At 34.7% G+C, this 20,250-nt stretch overlaps 1 protein-coding gene across 2 annotated transcripts; it reads right to left on the bottom strand.

Moving 5' to 3' along the window:
• Positions 1 to 1,917: 1,917 nt before the first annotated feature.
• Positions 1,918 to 19,824, bottom strand: atl2 (atlastin GTPase 2). 2 transcript variants are annotated; one of them, XM_051125444.1, is made up of 13 exons: positions 19,728 to 19,824; positions 16,260 to 16,597; positions 12,931 to 13,065; positions 12,738 to 12,842; positions 12,615 to 12,665; positions 12,473 to 12,529; positions 9,715 to 9,807; positions 9,017 to 9,155; positions 8,808 to 8,935; positions 8,406 to 8,462; positions 6,524 to 6,595; positions 5,772 to 6,203; positions 1,918 to 2,815 (listed from the first exon to the last, which is right to left on the bottom strand). In XM_051125444.1, exons 1-13 carry the CDS (start codon positions 19,798 to 19,800, stop codon positions 2,696 to 2,698), a joined length of 1,800 nt encoding a protein of 599 aa, XP_050981401.1. In that variant the 5' UTR covers positions 19,801 to 19,824; the 3' UTR covers positions 1,918 to 2,695. The 2 variants fall into 2 exon arrangements, with proteins under 2 accessions (XP_050981401.1, XP_050981402.1); XM_051125445.1 differs by lacking the exon at positions 19,728 to 19,824 and adding an exon at positions 19,332 to 19,575.
• Positions 19,825 to 20,250: the final 426 nt, after the last annotated feature.

The following is a 20,250-nucleotide window of genomic DNA, read 5'->3' as shown; positions in this document are numbered from 1 at the left end:
TCCTAACAAACCATACATCAATAGAAAGCATGTATAAAACAATTATTCAGAATGTAAAAAATGATTGTTATGACTGGTTTAGTGGTCCAGGCTCACATTTCATTTTTAGATTTGTAACACAGTGCCCTCCACTAATATGGGCACCCTTGGTAAATATGAGCAAAGGTGGCTGTAAAAATAAATGTGCATTGTTTATCTTTTTGAGCTTTTATTCAAAAATTCACAAAAATCTATTAATTAAAAGAAAATCTCATTATGAAATAAATGTTTTTCTCCAATGCATATTGACCACAATTATTGGCACCTCTAGAAATTCTTAAATTATCTCAGAGTAAAATATCTCTGAACTACATTCCAATTCATATTTACATTGTTTTAGCACACTAGGGTGACTAGGGGCATGAATTTATCCAGCCATGACTTCCTGTTCCACAGGATTATAAATATGAGGAATACAAAGGTGAAATTCTCACAATCATCCATCACAAAAAGTAAAACCAAAGAATATAGTTCTGATGTGCAGAACAAAATTGTTAAGCTTCAAAAACAAAACAATGGCTGTAAGAGCTAAAGCATTAAAAATTGCCATTTCCACCATCAGGGCAATAATTAAGATGCTTCCAATCAACGAAAGATGTTACAAATCTGCCTGGACGAGGACGTGTGTCAAAATGCGGTTGTAAACAATCCCAGTCGAGGAAGAAGGGTCTTATCTAGCAAAACGATCATTTCTTTAAAAAAAAATACAATTTAAATACTTTTTAATGTCAAACGCTCGTCTTGTCTTGTCTTTCTCTCCTTGAACTCTGTGTATTCTGCCTCAAGACAGTTAGGGTTTGTTGAAAAACTCATAAACAATCATATTTTCTCCCTCAACTTCAAAAATCAACTTTCAAAATCATCCTACATCGCTGCAGAAGTACCGACACAGTCTTTGCAAAGTGAACATGCAAAGAAGATCAAACACCCTTAACAAAAAAGGTAAAACAGCGATACAGGATGATTTCGAAGTTGAGGGAGAATATGAGATGTGAGTTTTTCGACATACACTAACTGTCATGAATTGGGAAAAAAAAAAAAAAAAAAAAAAAAAAACAGTTCAGGCAGAGTAAGACAAGACGAGCGTTTGACATTGAAAAGTATATAAAATGTATTATTTTTATGAAAATAACCGACTGTTACACTAGATAAGACCCTTCTTTCTTGGCTGGGATGGTTTACAACTGCATTTGGGATCGTTTGAAGCCGCATTTAAACTGCATTTTGGAAGTTCAAAATCGGGGCACCATAGAAGTCCATTATATGGAGAAAAATGCTGAATTATTTTCCTCAAAAAAAACAATTTCATTTCAACTGAAAAGAAAGACATGAACATCTTGGATGACAAGGGGGTGAGTACATTATATGTGAATCTTTGTTTTGGAAGTGGACTTCTCCTTTAAGTAATATGCACTGCTAAGAGCTTCATTTGGACAACTTTGAAGACTATTTTTTTTTGCGCCTTCAGACTCCAGATTTTCAAATAGTTGTATCTCAGCCAAATATTGTCCTTTCCTAACAAATCATAGATCAGATAATGTACCAATCTCAATTTCAAAAACATTATGACCGTTTTTGTGGTCCAGGGTCACAATATGAAAGATGTAATCATTGAATGCACATCAAGTTTAGCTCACACAGACTGTTGTTGTACTCACTGCGTAACGTTTTGAAAAATTAGTCCCAACAATTGGTTAGGGTAATAGTTAAACCTACTATTTATTCCAACTTCATTCAGATTCATTATACATTAATGTTAATTTAAACCTGAATACAAAAATTAACATTAACATATAGAAGCTTACTGTAATTTATTTGTCTGTCTTTGTATAAGACATACGCTAAATCTTCCTAAATAATCCTGAAGGAGCCAGAAACACAAATTTTAAATATTTTAATTGTTTAAAAAATAAATTACATGGCATAACCTTAAAAGACTGACAAATTGAGTCTTCTTGCGAGCACTCCCACGTGTCAGAAAACTGCGCACGATGAAAGGTGCTCTGACGTACAACAAAGGCAAATACAGCGTCACATTCATACTCGTCTCAAAACATTGAAATTAAATCCTCTTGTGATCTACAGCTGATATTTGTACACTCATTTACATGCATGAGGCTATGATACAGTCTAAAACAACACTGTACAGAAAGAGGCCCGATAGAGGGGTGTCTTGGATGGATTTACAACTTCAGCATTCCATAAAGGCTCTAAAAATACCTCACAAGAAATCCAGCAAAAATGCTATTACGTTTTCACACGGAGTAACTCTGTGCGCTAGAAGGCAAAGCAGAAAATGCTACGGATCATTCACTGAGAGCAGTAATTCAACCGTTAAGCATATAAGGGATTAAACATCTAGTGTTTGAATTAACTTTCGGATTGTAAAATATTTGTAGTGCTTCCCTGAATAATCCCTCAAAGCAAGAGAAATCCAAAGCTGCATCTATACCTGATGATTAAACCTGAATTTATAAGCTTTTGTACTGATGTCCGTTGCTGTTCTAGTGTCAGTCAGCATGTTGGTGTGTTTATTGGTCAGGGTAAAGTACACTGTAAACTTTGGTTAGAGTCTACATGACCAAACATCACAAAATCTACACAACATAAAAGCAGTGATTGTTCAAACACTGGGCAGATAAGGCACCGCAAACTGTCAGTTGGTCTTCAACTTTGTAGCTTGTGTCACCTGATCTGTTAGCGTGGCTCTTATAGAGTTCACAACAGTCTGTCGGACATTTTCTTCCATGTATTGCTCAGTAAGTGGCTTCAGCACCTACAAATAACAAAGGAGAGACAAACAATAATAAAAACATGAATGGTGCTTGTCTGAACAGCTTTTGCGTGTTTGCTTACAGGTTAAATCAAGAGTCAAATCCCTTTATATGGTCCCTCATTTTAAGCAAATCAACTGGAACATTTTACACCTCTTTTTCATCCATCTAAGCCTGGTCGCTAAAAAGTAACTACCTTATAAAAACTGCACTTACAATGTCTAACGGATGAAATATGAGTTCAAAATGTATTTTTAGTAAATAAACAAATGCCCATGACTTGACTTTATTAAGTGATGAGATTTTATTAACTTGACTTCATTATTTTATAAACTGCATCTTTTTCAGGTCTGGAACAAATAAATTCCTTGATATTTCCAGATTTTCCATGATCCTTAAAGGGACAGTTCATCCAAAAATTGAAACTCTGTCATCATTTACTTATCCTCGTGTCGTTCCAAAACAATAAGACATTCATTCATCTTCAAAACACAAATGAAGATATTTTTAATGAAACCTGACCGTTTTCTGTCCTTCCTGGTTTTGTAATCCACCAGAATTTATGCTTCTAAAATGTCATAAAACATCAAGTAAGAATAGAGTAGTTTAAATAGTTTTCTAAAGCAAATAAGACTTTGAATAAACAGCTTGATTTACATGGATTACTTTTACAATGTCTTTATGAACTTTTTATTTCTTAAACATTTTGGGAAAATACATTTCCAATGGCAGGAACAAAAATCTTTCAGGTTTCATTAAAAATGTTTCTCATTTCTTATTCAAAAGATCTTATGGGTTTGAAATGACATAAGGGTAAAAGAGTAAATTACAATTTTCTTTTATGAGTGAACTAACTCTTTAATTCCAAGTAAGAGCAATAGTAATACCATGTAAATTTACATTTAAAAGGATAGTCTACCCAAAAATGAAAATTACCCCTTGATTTACTCACCCTCAAGCCATCCTAGGTATATATGACTATTTCCTTTCAGATGAATACAATCAGAGTTATAATTAAAATGTCCTGGCTTTTCCAAGCTTTATAATGGCAATGAATGGCTGTTGAGATTTCACTGCTATTATAAAGCTTGGAAGAGCCAGGACATTTTTTAATACAACTCTGAATGGATTCATCTGAAAGAAGAATAAGGTTCATACAGATACTGTAAAATAAAATTCCAGGACTTTCAAGGACTAGCACTATTTTTTTGTATTTTTAAGGACTTCAATCAGAGATTGTTCCTTTCAAATTCTAAATTCTGAAGACAAATAGACAAAAATACAGTGAAGCACAGCACATGCACAAGTATTACTACTAAAGAATTACAAAGTATACTACACTTTTACTATAGTAAAACCATAGTAAAAGAGATTTGTATTTGTGTATACTTTCTTCTTTTTGTTTTGTTTTTATAACTGTATTGCTATAATGGTTTGATGTTTTCTACTTCAAAAAAAAAACAGGAAAAAGATGTCTCAATCCAAAGTCTCGAACTAAATCAAATGATTCACGATCCCACACTGAAGTCCCGATCTGAATCAAATGATTCACAATTCACACTTTAAAGTCCCAATATAAATGATGATTTGAGAATCATCATTTCAGATCAGAAATCGGAGGGTGGATCATGAATCATTTGACTTAGATCACAATTTTGCATATCATTTGATTTAGATTGGGACCTCAAATTGTATACTGTGACCGATTTGATTTGAATTATTAAATTCGTGAAATGATTCACAAACCCATTTCGATCGTAATTAAATGATTCACAATAAGTGGAGTTCCAATTTAAATCAAGTAACTGACAATACGCAATTTGAAGTCCCCACCGAAGTCAAATCATTTGTGAACCCACTCCGAAGTCCTGATCTAAATTAAATGAGTCGGGATGCACGATCTGAAGTCTGGATCTGAAACAAATAGAGCGCTTTGAAAAACTCTTTCACCTATCAGTTTACATGCTTTTTAAAACCATTGCAAGCGATGTTAAAATTTTATTTTTTTTTTATTTGATTTAAATTAATTTTAATTTGATCTGGTTTTTGCTTGTGAATCGCAAAGTCAGAATCGGTCAGAATGGTTCCAGCGTAAATGGCTCAACTGATTTGGTTCGTCTGTTTTGTTTCTTCAACCACGTTTACATGACATTGTCAGTATTACTACTGGATTAGCTCGCTAGTTTTATGACATTAACTGAAATAAGCAAAAAAAGGTATGATGTTTTTTGAATTGCGTGAAAAGATATGTGCTAACTGCAAAAAAAAAAAAAAAAAAAAAAAATGAAACACTTATTTCATAGATACATTGTCTTTCAATAATTCAAGCACTTTTCAAGTACCTCTTCAGGAATATTACTAATTTCAAGGGTTTTCCAGGCCTAACATTTTAAAAAGTCAAATTCAAGTACTTTAAGCACCTTGTATGAACCCTGAAAGAAAGTCATATACACCTAGGATGGCAGGGTCAGGGTCATGGGATAATTTTCATTTTTGGGTGAACTATCCCTTTAATAAAGTCAATAAACACAAAGCTCCATATAGTATTATAGTCTAATACCAAGGCTAGCACAGTCTCAGTAATGACAATAATGTAGATGAAGGCAAACAATGTGAATTCAACACAAGCCAAGCTAAATCTTGACACTCCAAACCTGTCATTAGAATCAGGGCTCTTTCTAAAAGTCATGGTCCTGTGGTAAATTTTTTTATTGGGTGGGCCTCCTCTTGCCTGGCCTACATGTGTGTGTTATGCTATAAGAGGAGCTTTATTGGACCAGGACAATGCTCCCCTCTTTGCAACTGCCGTCAACGGGGAGTCAAATTACATTCTCACCTTTAGAAACGTGGGTTATGACAAGACTAAAGGTGAAAGGTTTATAGGATGGAATGAACACAAAAGTCGACAGGAAAGTCTGAAACAACAATGTGGAAAGACATCCAGGTAGCATAACTCACCTGTTCCCACAGGGCCTCTGTTATGAGGTCTATCGCCACACCCACTTCTCGATACTCTCCTGAGTATCTGACGTACGCCCAGACACAGAACGACATCAGCGACACCCCCATCACCATACTGGCCAGAGTCGCGATTACCGATAGGCCAATGAAACCTGTTACTGTGGAGACCATGTAGGTAACAAACATGACGGCAAACAGCGTGGCTGGAGTTCTCGCTGCATAGAAAATGTTCTTGCTTTCATTGTGCTTCACAAAATTCGTGTACACTTCATCCAGCTCAGTCTCTAATTGCTGCTGGTAGCGCTGACTGAACTCCACGCCGCCCATTTTCTTCACTGCGGAAAACTGTTGAACGGAGGTTTTCTTAAACTCTTCATGATAGCGCTGAAGGTCAACAGGGGCGATGTATGGTTTGTCACCTCCACATACCTGTAACATACACACAATAAAAATATAATCTCAAAATTATTTCCTAATCACCAGAAGCATGTACTGTAGAAATGATTAAACCATCTCTGTATTTCGAGTTATCTAGGCCAAACCTACTATTTTAGTGCAATGGCCTCAAGTTATTTTCAGTTATATAGGCTAGCTCATCTCACGTCACGCTCCTGCTATATTTAAAGAGAATTGAGGTCCCTCTCCATCCATGATCCATTTAGAAAAAGAACCTTGATATGCAGGATGCATTTGGCTCACACCACTTCCAATTTGTCTACATGCATGTTTGCAGCTCAGAGTAACTCTACCTGCTCCATGGTTCTGTTATAAGTGTCCTTCGCTCCAGCGACAGCCGTCAAGTTGTTCGCTTCAGCAGTTGCCTGAGTAAAAGAGACACAGTGGGAACTTAACACTTTCATATATAGACTTGAGTTTGGATTTAGTGTGCTTTTTTTTTTTTTTTTTTTAATCCATTTACACTTACTTAGCAAGGACACATTAATCAAAAGTGACAGTAAAGACATATAATGTTACTAAAAAATATACACTGCCCTCCAAAAGTTTGGAAACGCCTTAGAAAAGTGGGGTTTTGGACAATATTGGCATGAATCCTTTTTAATTTGTGATAATTTTGCACTGATAAGGGACAACACAAACTGCGAAAACATATTTTATTACATAAACAGTTTATACATAGAAAAAAAACTTAAATTTTCGACTCATCAAAAAAATCCACCATTAGCAGCTATTATAGCTCTGCATAATCTGAGCCTAAATTCATTTTATTCTAAACTTAATTGGCAATCAAATGTTGAAGCTATTAAGGTGTGCTGACCCAAAAATCTTTTAAAAACCTGGGCCAAGTTTAAACCAGTAACCAGGCATCACAGCTGGCAAAGGGGCATGTCTGACATTGACATGTATATATTGCCATTATTATGTAATCAGAATGAAAATTATTATTGCTGGTCTTCAATGATAATTGATAACGCAATGATAACGCCAGGGGTGTTTCTAAACTTTTGGAGGGGAGTGTATATATTTTATAATAATTATTATTTAATTAATTAATTATTTTATAATTTATTATTTTATAATTATTAAATAATGCTGCTCTTTTGAACTAATATGTAATATGAAATGTGAAATGTGTTTGGGTGGCAAATCAGCATATTAGAATGATTTCTGAAGGATCACGTGACACTGAAAACTAGAGTAATGATGCTGAAAATTCAGCTTTACGTCACAGGAATCAACCAAATTACATTTATTTAAATAAATAAATTACATTTTAAAATGCACTACTCTTCAAAAGTTTGGGATCAGTAAGATTTCTGATGTTTTTGGGATTTTTAGATGATTTTTGAAGTTTCTTATGTTCATCAAGGCTGCATTTATTGATCAAAAGTACAGAAAAAAAACTAATATTGCAATTTAAATTAACAGTTTCCAAATGTAATATAATTTATTCTTGAGATGCAAAACTGGATTTTTATTAGCCATTACTTTCAGTGTCACACGATCCTTCAGAAATAATGTGCTACTTGATATTTTTTGGTACATTTTGGTACATTTTTTCATTTCCTTTTGAAGAAAAAAAAAAACTAATCTTAATATTCAATATTTTATTCTTCATGAATGCGTGAAATTTATTAAAAATGATAATAAAGACATATATTGCCAGAAAAGAGTTCTATTTTAAATAAAGGCTGTTCATTTGAACTTTTTATTCAAAGAATCTTGAAAAAAAGTAAAACAGGTTCCTAAAAAATATTAAAAAACTGTTTTATAAAAAAATCATATTAGAATGATTTCTGTGACATTGAAGACTGGAGTAATGGCTGATGAAAATTCAGCTTGAATCAGAGGAATAAATAATATTTTAAAGTATATTAAAATAGAAAACCGTTTTAAATTGTAAATTGTAATAATATTTCACAACATTACTGTTTTTACTGTATTTTGGATCAAATGAATGCAGCCTTGATGAACAGAAAATACTTTTTAAAAACATTAAAAATTTTACTGATCACAAACTTTTGAACAGCAGTGTATATCCAAATAGAAAACATTCTATTGTTACAATTATTTTAAAATATTGCACATTATTGTTTTTAACTGTTTTTAGTGCATTTCTGATCGACTTTTGAACAACACTGTAGGTGACATTAAAGATTGAGAGCAACACACCTGCAACATGGATTTAGGATGTGGAAGTTCCTCCCCTTGATAGATTTTAATATATGCCTGCAAACAGGGAAAATAAACATTTGCATAATCATAAAGCAGAAAACGTTCTGGAAATACAATCTGGTTGGATGAGCCTATAAAAAGCACACCAGTAACCTCACAGCAACTCAAATGTTGTTTGACAGCTGTAAACAGACAACTGTCAGGCTAATGCACTATATTTCTTCACATAAGCACTGTTTAGTGTGATTAATAACTGATTTAATGAAAGTATCAATGTAGACTTGCATCATTGGCTGCACAAGCTCTCTAGAGACTCTTCAGTTTCAATCCTGACACAATTAACACCTGAACTTATTTGTGTTTACAGCTGTTACTGCAGCTCAACTAATCAAATCTGACCTTAAAGTACTCCAGCAGGTCTCTGCACGTGACTTTAGCTCCTCCGATCTCTTTCTCCACCAGGTTCTCTGGTGCCAGCAGTAAAGGCACTAGATTCTGCAGCTCCTTCTTGAACTCCATATTTATGTCTGCACATAAAAAGGTCATGATGAGCCTAGAATTCAAACATGTATGTTTATGTTTGTGTCTGAGAAAAAATCCGTACCGACCTCTCAGCCTGCCATCAAAGTAAGGGTTGGTGGCCACCTTCAGACCTGGATGCGGTAACAGAAAGCAGCCTATGCTGGAGAAACAGCTGTGAATATGCTTCCTAACATTCTGCAGCTCTTCATGTTGATTCTGCTTCACCTACATAGAACAAATAAAACATGAATCACAGTCCGTTCAACATACTAAAAGGGATAGTTCACCCAAAAATTAAAAAGTTGTCATTAATTACTCACCTTAAAGTCGTTCCAAACCCGTAAGACTTTCATTTATCACTTTCACAACTACATTTCTTTTTATTAAATCCAAGAGCTTTCAGACCCTGCATAGACAGCAATGTAACTGTAATGTTCCCACACCTAGAAACGCAGTAAGAACATCTGTAAAATAGTCCATGTGGCATCAGTGGTTCAAACTCAGTTTTACGAATCTACGAGAATACTTTTTGTGCACAAAGAAAACAAAAATAATGACTTTATTCAACTGTTCTTCTCCTCCAAATCACAAGTACTCATTGCCGTCTATGCAGAGTCAGAAAGCTCTTAAATTTCATCTAAAATATCTTAATTTGTGTTCCAAAGATGAACAAAGGTCTTGCAGGTTTGGAACAACGTCTGGGTGAGTAATTAATGACAGATTTTTCATTTTCGGGTAAACTATCCCTTGAAGCCATGTTTATCTGTTCTGTGCTTTATCTCACCTGTAGTCTCCGTTCCAAGAAGCGATTCCCTCCTTTGAGCCCATAGTCATGCTCATATGGATAACACCAATCTCTTATCAAAAACAATAATTTCTAGAAGACAGTAAAGAACAAAAGTAAAGCTAAAGGACTATTCCTACAAAATCAAAAAAAAAAAAAAAAAAAAAAAAAAAAAAAAAGAATTGTGTGACAATTGTCCAGATGCCCATTTATCCAGTTATTCAGGAAAGTATCTAGTTCTATTTTTAATCAAACAATAAAGAAAATGATCCCATGGTTTTAAAAAATAAGTCTATAATTATTCTACTATATTATCAGATTTCATAGTAAATAGTTCTGGTAAAAACAATTATATTTTCATCTCATCAGACTTTACACAAACTTTTTTTTTTTTTTTTTTTTTTTTTTTTTTGGAAAGTCTCTTATGCCCACCCAGGCCACATTTATTTGATCAAAAATAAAGTAAAAGCAATAATATTATGGAATATTATTACAACTTAAAAGAACTGTTTTCTATTTGAATAAAATGTAACTTATTTCTGTGATGCAAAGCTGAATTTTCAGCATAATTACTCCAGTCTTTAGTGTTACTATGATCCTTTGCATTTCTTATTATGTTGAAAACAGCTGTGCCGCTTATTATTTGTGGAAAAAAATTTTTCCAGAATTATTTGAGGAATAAAACTCTTAAAAGAACAGCATTTACTACAAACAGAATCTTCTGTAACATTTAAAAAGGAAAAAAAAAAAAAAAAAAAAAAGTCTTTACTGTCCTTTTTGGAAACGTCTTAAAAAAAAGTGTCTTTTTCAAAAAAACAAACAAAAAAAAAATGTATGTAAACAAACTGTATAATATCCAAGGTAGACATTTCTGACAATTGTGCAGTTAATTCTCATATTGTATTTTCAGAAAGTTTTGGAATATTTGTCCTCCCCCCCAAATTTGTCACTACCGAAACACGGTATTCACGAATTCACCCTTACATCTAATCTGGTTGAGTAAACAGTAAGCATATTTTGGCGTGCTGTCCTGGGGGAGGGCTCCGAGCCCGGAATACGGCCCGAACCCAGAGAACTCTCCCCATCCCAAGTATAGGATGAGGATAGATTAAGAGTGAGGAGTTGGGGTGGAGGGGAGATGCCGAAAAACAGTCGAATGACGGCTGTGTGCATATATATGACTTGTGCTAGTTTGGATGATTAGCTAGACAAGTTGCACCTGTGCCAAATTAGTTGATTATCTGATCGTGCTCCTCCCGGACTTTGTTATCAAACATCATATATGTGACCCTGGATCACAAAACCAGTTGTAAGGGTCATTTTTTCAAAACTGAGATTTATACATCATATAAAAGCTGAATAAAGCTTTATAAGCTTTTCATTAATGTATGGTTTGTTATGATAGGACAATATTTGGTCGAGATACAACTATTTAAAAATCTGGAATCTGAGGGTGCAAAAAAAATCTAAATATTGAGAAAATCACCTTTAATGTTCTTCAAATAATGTTCTTAACAGTGTATATTGCTAATCAAAAATTAAGTTTTCATACATTTACAGTAGGTATTTTACAAAATATCTTCATGGAACATGATCTTTACTTAATTTCCTAATGATTTTTGCCATAAAAGAAAAATCAATAATTTTGACCCATGCAATGTATTTTTGGCTATTGCTACAAATATACCCCAGCGACTTAAGACTGGTTTTGTGGTCCAGGGTCATGTATATAATTTATGAGAAGGGTTATACTGACCTATGTTTTATTTTTATTTTATTAATTTTTTTTTATTAAAGAGTTTTCAGACATAAATCCACAACAATTAAATTCACAATATTTCAAGTGTGATTTATGAGATTGGTTTTATTTTGAAACCAATTTTTCTTCATAAAAGGCAAAAAGTTGATCACACTGATTTCAAAGTTAAGGATTCATTAGATTAAATATATATTGAACCAAAAACTATCATAAAATCTGATATCACATCACATTACAGAATTTTAACTCGCATACTAAAACACTACCAAAACATGCTAAAATACAACAAATAAAAAAATAAAAAATAACTGTACTAAAATTTGTTTATTTGTTTATACCTTAAAATGATAAGACCCGTCTTCTCACACATTGTAGCTATGGGAGAGGGGGACACAGGAATATTTACTCATCATAAATATATGGGTTTAGTTAAAATCAGTCTAAGCCAATACACTAAAACATACAATGTTTCGGTAGTGACAAAAATGTTTCATAATTTACAAAGAAAATATAAAATAAATATTTTTTTGAACTTCACTTTTTAAAAGAATTAAAATGATATTTAAAAAAAAATATACAAAAATAATTTCAATATTTTTATAAGTTGAAATTTAGGGGTTAGAGTTTGGGAAAGCTACCTCCCAATTAAAAGTACCCAATAAATGATGATTTTATATATATTAAGCTTACTAATATTTTAAATATTATTGTGGGTTTTAATCTTAGTAAATATCTAAGATTTGAAAACTTAAATGCTTTTTAAATGTGTATTTTGGTTGTGGGACAGCAGTTTGCACCAATTCTGTAGAATTGCCCATATACACATGTATAATATATATTAACTATAATGCCTGTCAGAGCCTGAATTTATAATTTTTTACTAAAGGTCAGTATTTGCCCCTGTAGAATTTTTTTTTTTTGTTTTTTTGTTTTTGAGGGGATATCTGTTGCATTTGTGGCGTGTTGTGTACCCAGTACAGAAATGATCAGTTTTTCTACCTGAAATGGTTTCTCATAGATCTCCTCCATTGCAAGTCGACCATATTCTGTAAACAGCTATAAAAGACACATGATGTTACTGTCCCACACACTATTAATATACCATTAATTAACAACGTACACCAACAAAGAAAGCTGCTACCTGGAGATGCTGCAAATCATCTTCTTGGATATTCTGGGAAAGATTATAAACCTAAAACAAACAAGACTATTAGGTTACTTAATATTATAATATGATTATTTACACTAGTGTGCTTCTACACACCTGCACAGAGCTGGTCATGGTGCTCAGAGCAAAAACTGTGGCACAGTCTTTGATGGTGGACTGACTGTCAAAGGCTCCCTGAGTGTCCACCAGCAGAACAGCCACCTAAAGACACACAAAGATTAGTCTTATCAAACCATCAACATATCTTGACTGTGACATAATGCACATCTTAAAGTGAACGCCCATCCACCTTAGTTCCATCTTCCTTTTCCACAACAAAGACCTCACTCCAGGCCTGGATTCCTGTTGTCTCTCTCTCACAGCCTCCCCTCCAGGAGAAACCAGTCAACGGCTCGTCGTCTCCTCCCATCCATGACGCAGATGACTACAAAGACACATAGACAAAAGACATTATTGATGTGAATGTTCTGAAATGTACTTAAGCATGCATGCTCACATCCATGTGACCCAGCTGGTTTTAAACACGCAAGACGAGGACCGCAAGTTAAGACATGTCAAAGATAGGAGTCATCAGGAACTTGTTCTCAGGAATGATACTTCAGATAGACTTATTTTTAACAGATGTGTCTCTCATGCCTGGCATATTTCAATGTATATGGGTGGTTGACGTGTAATTTTACTGTCCTCACAAGTAAGGGACAATCTGGCGATCACAATTGATCTTCAGAACACAAATTAAGATATTTTTGATGAAATCTGAGAGCTTTCTAACCTTGCATAGACAGCAACGCAACTGACACTTTAAAGAATCAGAAAGGTAGTATGGACGTCGATAAAATAGTCCATGTGACATCAATAGTTTAACCTTAATTTTAAGAAGCTACAAGAATACTTTTGTGCGCAAAGAAAACTAAAATAACTTTATTCAACAAGTTCTTGTCTTCTGTGACGGTCTCCACCACGCATTCACAAGAGTGTGGTGCTGCTGACACAGGAGCCGGCATTCTGACGAAGAACGTCCATCTCTCTCAGTTCATCGTCTGTATATTGTCGTTCAAATAAGTAAGGCTGGGCAAAAAATTGTAAATCTCCAGACATGTTTACGAAGACTGTTATGTAAAGTGTGCATCCTTGTAAAGCGCTTTCTCAGAGTTCGTACTAGGGATGTCACAATTCTCAATATAATATTGTTGTAAACGTTTTCTTAGAGACCAGGAGACGTTTTGGATATCTTGAAGCAGAAGTTTCTCTTTATTGAGATACTAGCTGTGCGTCGCTGCAGTCATCAAAAGTCGTCTAACTAAGGCAGTGATACATTGTAGTTTATATACATTTAGTAGGTGGGCCTTAGAGATACTGACACAGTACTCAGAGGTGACATCCTTTGATCAGATCAAGAACAGAGGATGCAGGACGTGACCCTTCCCCCAACTGTAACACCTCGGCAGACCTATAATAATCATAATGACATCACCAAATGGTTTGAGCACCATAGTTGTGGGAACTAAGACTCTATCAACATCACAAAGATAAGTCACGAGAACTAAAACTTTACAAACAGATGCCATTATGTTTACATTAAATGCCCAATACAATGTAGACCTTCGATTTTTATATGATGTTATGTTAGGATGTGGGATCTGCAGATATAAAACAGATCCTTAAATTTGTAATCCCACAATATCAAACCGCTCGGTACGACATCCACGGTTCAATACACGCTTGTGAATTGCGGTCTTTCGGTTTTGCATTTAAATAACTTCCTTGTTTTATTTCTCGGAATTTGCTGTACGTGTGCCCGTGATTTCACCTGCTGAAATGAGGAAACGCTTCCCCACCATTAGCCATGGCTTATGAAAATACACGAGATGGCTTGAAGAACACAGGTAAACCATATGTTATTGCATATGTTTATTGTCCTTACATTTCATCATTCAAAACGTTTAACGCTATATCTTGTTTTTATTCAGTTACAGCAATAGCGATGCCTTTAGCCATATTAGAGAAACTGGAATGGAATGTTATCAGTGCTACTTCTTTGACGCATATGTGGATTTTCTGCACGAGGGCGCCCTCTGGCGTCCAATATGAATGAAACCCATTCTATTTTGCATAAAAAACTAAAAAATTAAGCAGACATATACTAAACCATGTTTTTTCCAGTGTTCAAAGGTTTATGGGAGTATTTCGTTAATTTCCTGAAAAAAAAAAAAAAAAAACACACTGAAGTGACAGGATATCAGAACCGCACCGAACCGAAAACCATGGTTAAAAACCGAGATACGTATTGAACCGTGGACTAACTGTATTGTTGCATCCCTAGTTCGTACAGACACTGTAAAATAAAATTCCAGGACTTTTAAGGACTTTAAGCACAACTTTTTTGACATTCAAGGACTTCTATAAGAGATCTCAGTTATGGTTTGATGTTTTGTTTTTTTACAGTTTAAGAAAAAAAGAAAGAATCTCCAAAGTTCAGATCTAAATCAAATGATTTGCAAGCCACGCTCCGAAGTCCCGATATGAATAATGATTCAAAAACCATTATTTCAAATTTAGAACCCGGAGCACGGCGTGCAAATCTTTCAATTCACGGAATGATTCAATAACCCGCTCTGAAGTTCCGATCTAAATCAAATGATTCCTGAAACGTGCTACGAAGTACCGATCTGTATCAAATGACTTGCAATACGCGACATTCCAATCTAAATCAAATGATTCGCAATCCACACTCCGAAGTCCCGATCTGAATAATGATTCGCGATACACAAAGTTCTGAACAAAGTCAAATGATTTGTGAACGAGCTCCGAAGTCCTGATCAAAATCAAATGATTTGTGATACGCGATTTGAAGAGTCATGAGTTTGAATCAATCGGAGCGGTTCCATCTTAAATGACTCACTCAATTAATTTGGTTCATCTGTTCCTCTTCAGCCATGTTTATGCATGTTTATACACTGTCAGTACTACTACTGGTTTAGCTCAATAGTTTTATGACATTTACTAAAATAGGCAAAAAAGTATGATTTTTTTTTTTTAATTCCGTGAATTTTGTGTGAAAAGATATGTGCTTATTAAAAAAAATTTAACACTTAAGATACATAGATATACTGTCTTTTAATAATTCAAGCACTTTTCAAGTACCTCTTCAGGAATATTGCTATTTTCAACGGTTTTCCAGGCCTTCAATTTTAAAAAGTTAAGTTCAAGTATTTTAAGCACCTTGTGTGAACACTGCTTTTTGGACCTTGAACATGGTAGTTGCATTGCTGTCTATGCAGAGTCAAAGACAGCAATACACCTCTCGGATTTAATAAAAAACATCCCTTTAAGAACTACATTATTGACTGAATAATGAATTTACAATTTTCTCATCAACTCTTCAAGTAATGTTTTGAGGACCCTAAAGGGAACTAAAAAACAATTTTTAAATGTGAATGTGAATTAAAAGAAGATAAAAAAAAAATGGAGAGAAAAAAAAAGAATAAAATGGGACCAGGTACATAATCCTAAAACATAATTTCTCATTTACAAATATACTTCATCTAAAAATCTCAAATTATGTCCATTTGTCAACTACTCCTATGCTTATATCAGTAGAAGAGGGTTCGTTCTAACCTGATTATGCATGTAACGCAGCATGAAGTCCAGCAGGAAGGACTTTCCCTTGCGGAAGGCGCCGGCCACAGACACCACGACAACATTGAGGTCCCTGACATGTTCCTGCATCAGGATTTTTTCCAACGCAGCAGCATCCAACTCAAACTTATGATCATTCTCATTGGTGATCACAATTTGGATGGGTCGAGCCCCCTCAGGAACTGGGTCCTCCTCTTGCTCAAGGTCCTCCGCTACAGCACATGGCGCTACTCCATTAGTATCAGAGCTGAACTCCTCCAATGAGCTCAAAGCCTCAACTGGGCGGCACAACAGAACGTCTTCCACACCAGTCATATCTGTAGGGGGAAAAAAAAATTGGGCAATTTGCGGGGTTATTTTCATTAACAAAAATAATAAAAACATTTGTTAACTGAAATAAAGCTACAATAAAATAAAATATAAATATTAGATGGAAAAACTTAAACTTCCAAATTTCATTTTCAAATTTTCTATTTAGTTGAAGCTGAAGCACTAAAATTACTAACTAAAAAAAATAAAACTAAACCAAAACTAATATTGAAATAAATGTAAACAGTAAGCACATACATAGCACATAAATTACTAAAAAATTAAGTAAAATATATATTTATACAATATATTTAAGATATAAAAATAAAAGCTAATTCAGCATATTAATAACACTACAACAGTATATAAATAATATTAAAATAACTTTGCACATTTTAATAATTTTAGACATTTAAAAACATATATTATTGCAACTTCAGCCTTGAATTCATCACTGTTTAAAATGTGTAAAATAACTGTCACAATCTCTTCTTTGTTGAGCAAGAGGTTGTGGGCAATACTGGCCAAAAAAAGCATGAATGTTAAAAATCCACACACTGAGACCAAGTCCTTGGTCAGACAGGGGTTTTCTGACATTTCCAGCTTTGCTTTTCAGCACTTCACTAGCAGCTCATTTACAGCAGTCACTTTCTATTCCAGGAGTGTGGGTCTCTGTTTTAACCCCATGCACTTTATCCATGAGCTGCGTTAAGCCTAGATCCCTTCGGCCACAGGGCTAAATTTGGTAATTTTTGTCCACTGGTTAAGACACAAGTAACACAAAACAAACACCCTCTCCCCTTCACTCTAGTCTCCTCAGGCTCACGGCCAGACGAGCAGAGCCGCTGGAACAGAGTCAAGCAGTGTCAGTGTGAGCAAACACACACCAAGGACACACTGGAGAGAGGAGACAGTCCATTCAAAACTACTTTAAGTACAGGCCAGTTCAGATTTGTGACACTCATATTAGCCAGACTGAATGATTGCCAAATACCATGAACATGCAAATACATTCTTGAAGGGGTCTAAATATTTTAGGTCAAAGGGGTTCACTCGTATGATTTTATACGATTCGTCTAGACCCCGGTGACGGGTAGGTTTAGGGGCGGGGTTAGGGGTAGGTCATTCGTACGAATGTTGTCAAGATTCTTGCCCTGGAAATCCTGGTTCAGTTTGGCCAACCACAAACGCCTTTTGTTCTTCCGACAGGTTTTGGCACTCTTCTCCCTGATTTGTTATAACTTTTGGTGGTCTATAGTATTCCAAACGTTTTTCCTGGTCCGACTGATTAGTACAGAGCAAAACATGACAATAATTGACCATTTTCAGCAGCAATAATCAGCTAAATATGCGAGTTCGGTTCAGAGGCATTGTTTACATTCAGTGCCGCAAATATGGCCGATTAATGACGTGTCAAGAAAACACTCTATTTATATGAATTGGGAAACTTGTAAAATGCGTACGATTTTTGCTAAACGAGTGAGGTTAGATGAATTCATACAAATTAGCCACCTCGTAAAATATTTACGAATTGCCATAAGATTGGGTTGGCATTGCATGACTACATAATGATATACAACTCACCAAAGTTTGTGTGATGTTGTTAAACTCATAAAGAGTGAAATATGGAAAAAGGAGCCAACTAAAAAAGTTTTTAGCAAACTATAATTTTCAATTTACAACCTCGTCCTTACATCAGGACATAAAATGATAGCACAAAAATAAGGTTGCATTAGTTAATGCATTGGTTAATAAACGCAATATATTTATTAATTTTTTATTTAATTTTTACTCAATTCCAGTTAATAAAAACAGTTGTTCATTTCTGTCATTCACAGTGCTAATACTAATAAAGTTAAATACTAAAATAAAAATCTGATTTGAAAAGTGAAACACTGAATGTTTAAATAAACTAACTATAAACAAATGCTGTAGTAGTTGTGAGTTTAACTAATTTAACGAATTTTGATAACCGAGACCTTAAAGTGCTAACAACATACATAATTCTGTAACATTTTTAATTGCTCTGATTTATTCATAATTTTAACTAATAATAGGCAAAGTATACATCGTTCACAGCTCCATTATTAATGATGTGGAAAAACTCAGATATATAACTTCACATGCAAATCAGACATTATCATCTAACACAATAACCATCTGCTTATGGCTTATCAGTTCATAAACTGACTAATACAATTGCAGTGATAAAAGATAACTTAATATAAATGCCCTGCGCATTTCAACATAACCACATGTTGATTTACTGGTCAAAACAGTCTAGCCCTAAGTAAAAGCATATTTACATGGCAAATTACCCTGGTAAGTACTGAGACTAAACACACAGGTCTACAGGAAATCCACCACCCTAAAGCTTAAGATGACATACAAGAAGCACAACTCCTTTAAGGTAAATGCAGACACCAAACTTTCACTAGTTTCCAGTGGCGCGCAAGATCCCTGAAGACCTGAAAGCGTGCGGGTTCATATCTGCGCGCGCACGAGCTCGAGCTCGTCAATCACAAAGCAGCTGGCGAGTTCGGTGAAATAATGAAATTATTTAATATAACTTCCAAATACATTTTCACACACGAGCTATGGTAATATTCGAGTTTAATGCATAACGCATACTGAACGACCATGACAACGCAGGAAAATAAGAAAGACTTGACTCCAAAGTTTGCAAGGTTGCAAATTAAGCCATCTAATAATAGCAAGCATAAAAATAACTTAAGAACTCACCGAGAACACTGCCGTTCACCAATAAACATGCGCTTAGAGTGTGTATATCACGCATAAAACCGTTATGGTGTCAATGACAGGTATCCCAACTCTCTGGCGCGCGTCTCACGAGGCTTTTAACGCCAGCAACACAAGTCAACAAGCGCTGAATGTCTGGCAAACTCTCTATTTCAGCTCTCACTACGCAAGGCGATCTCCTTTCTGGCGCGAACCGATTCACACCTGGTCAAATTTGACCGTGACCAGATATAACACGAGTTCAAGACCCGTTTTTCAACTTTTAACCGGACATTAATACACAGACCAGCGGGAACTAACAAACGGGCACCGGGAAAACAAAATGCCCTCGTAAAGCACGACTTTCTGATGATATAAGATATGAAATGAAGTTGTCACCTTCAGCAAATTTGTGGCATTTGTGGTTCGAGGCTGAGAAATGCCGATTCCTCGGTCCGCTGTCTTCCGCCATCTTGGTTCTTTTGAAACTTTGCTGTGTGACGTCGCACAGCCCCAGTTTCCCCTCATACTGTACATATCTACTGCATGCGCTCATTCAGAGATGTTTAGGAAACAAAGATGTTTTTGTCAGTTTGGAAAATTAAATAAAAAAAGACAACTACAGCTTTTCCAAGAAAATATGATTCGTAAACAAAAAGTACGTAAGAAAAAAAAATATGATTTTTTTCTATTTTACGTCACTCATCAAAAAACTTAAGTTGTGGCACTATTCGTGTGATTTTATTGAGATTTATTCCACTGAAGAACAACATTCTCCTTGGGTCTCTTTCGAGAACATGGTATTCATGTTTTGCAGAAATTTGTCAAGCTCCAATAAATAAATAAATAATAAATAAATAATTATAATCATAGTTAAAACTGTAGAAAGAGAAACTACAAGAAACAAAGGAGATGTGAGGAT

Source organism: Labeo rohita, chromosome 13 (assembly GCF_022985175.1).
Source record: "Labeo rohita strain BAU-BD-2019 chromosome 13, IGBB_LRoh.1.0, whole genome shotgun sequence".
In the NCBI taxonomy this organism is placed as follows: domain Eukaryota; kingdom Metazoa; phylum Chordata; class Actinopteri; order Cypriniformes; family Cyprinidae; genus Labeo; species Labeo rohita.
The sequence above is the reverse complement of the archived record's forward strand: the minus strand, read 5'-3'. Positions and strand labels throughout refer to the sequence as shown.

What these genes read in the sequence shown, in the direction of transcription:
- atl2 (XM_051125444.1), bottom strand. Translation starts at nt 19,800, where the DNA reads ATGGCGGAAGACAGCGGACCGAGGAATCGGCATTTCTCAGCCTCGAAC. An exon ending in CCATGACCAGCTCTGTGCAG is followed by an intron (nt 12,666 to 12,737) that starts GTGTGTAGAAGC and finishes TGTTTGTTTTAG; the next exon opens with GTTTATAATCTTTCCCAGAA. An exon ending in ATCCTAAATCCATGTTGCAG is followed by an intron (nt 6,596 to 8,405) that starts GTGTGTTGCTCT and finishes TCTTTTACTCAG; the next exon opens with GCAACTGCTGAAGCGAACAA.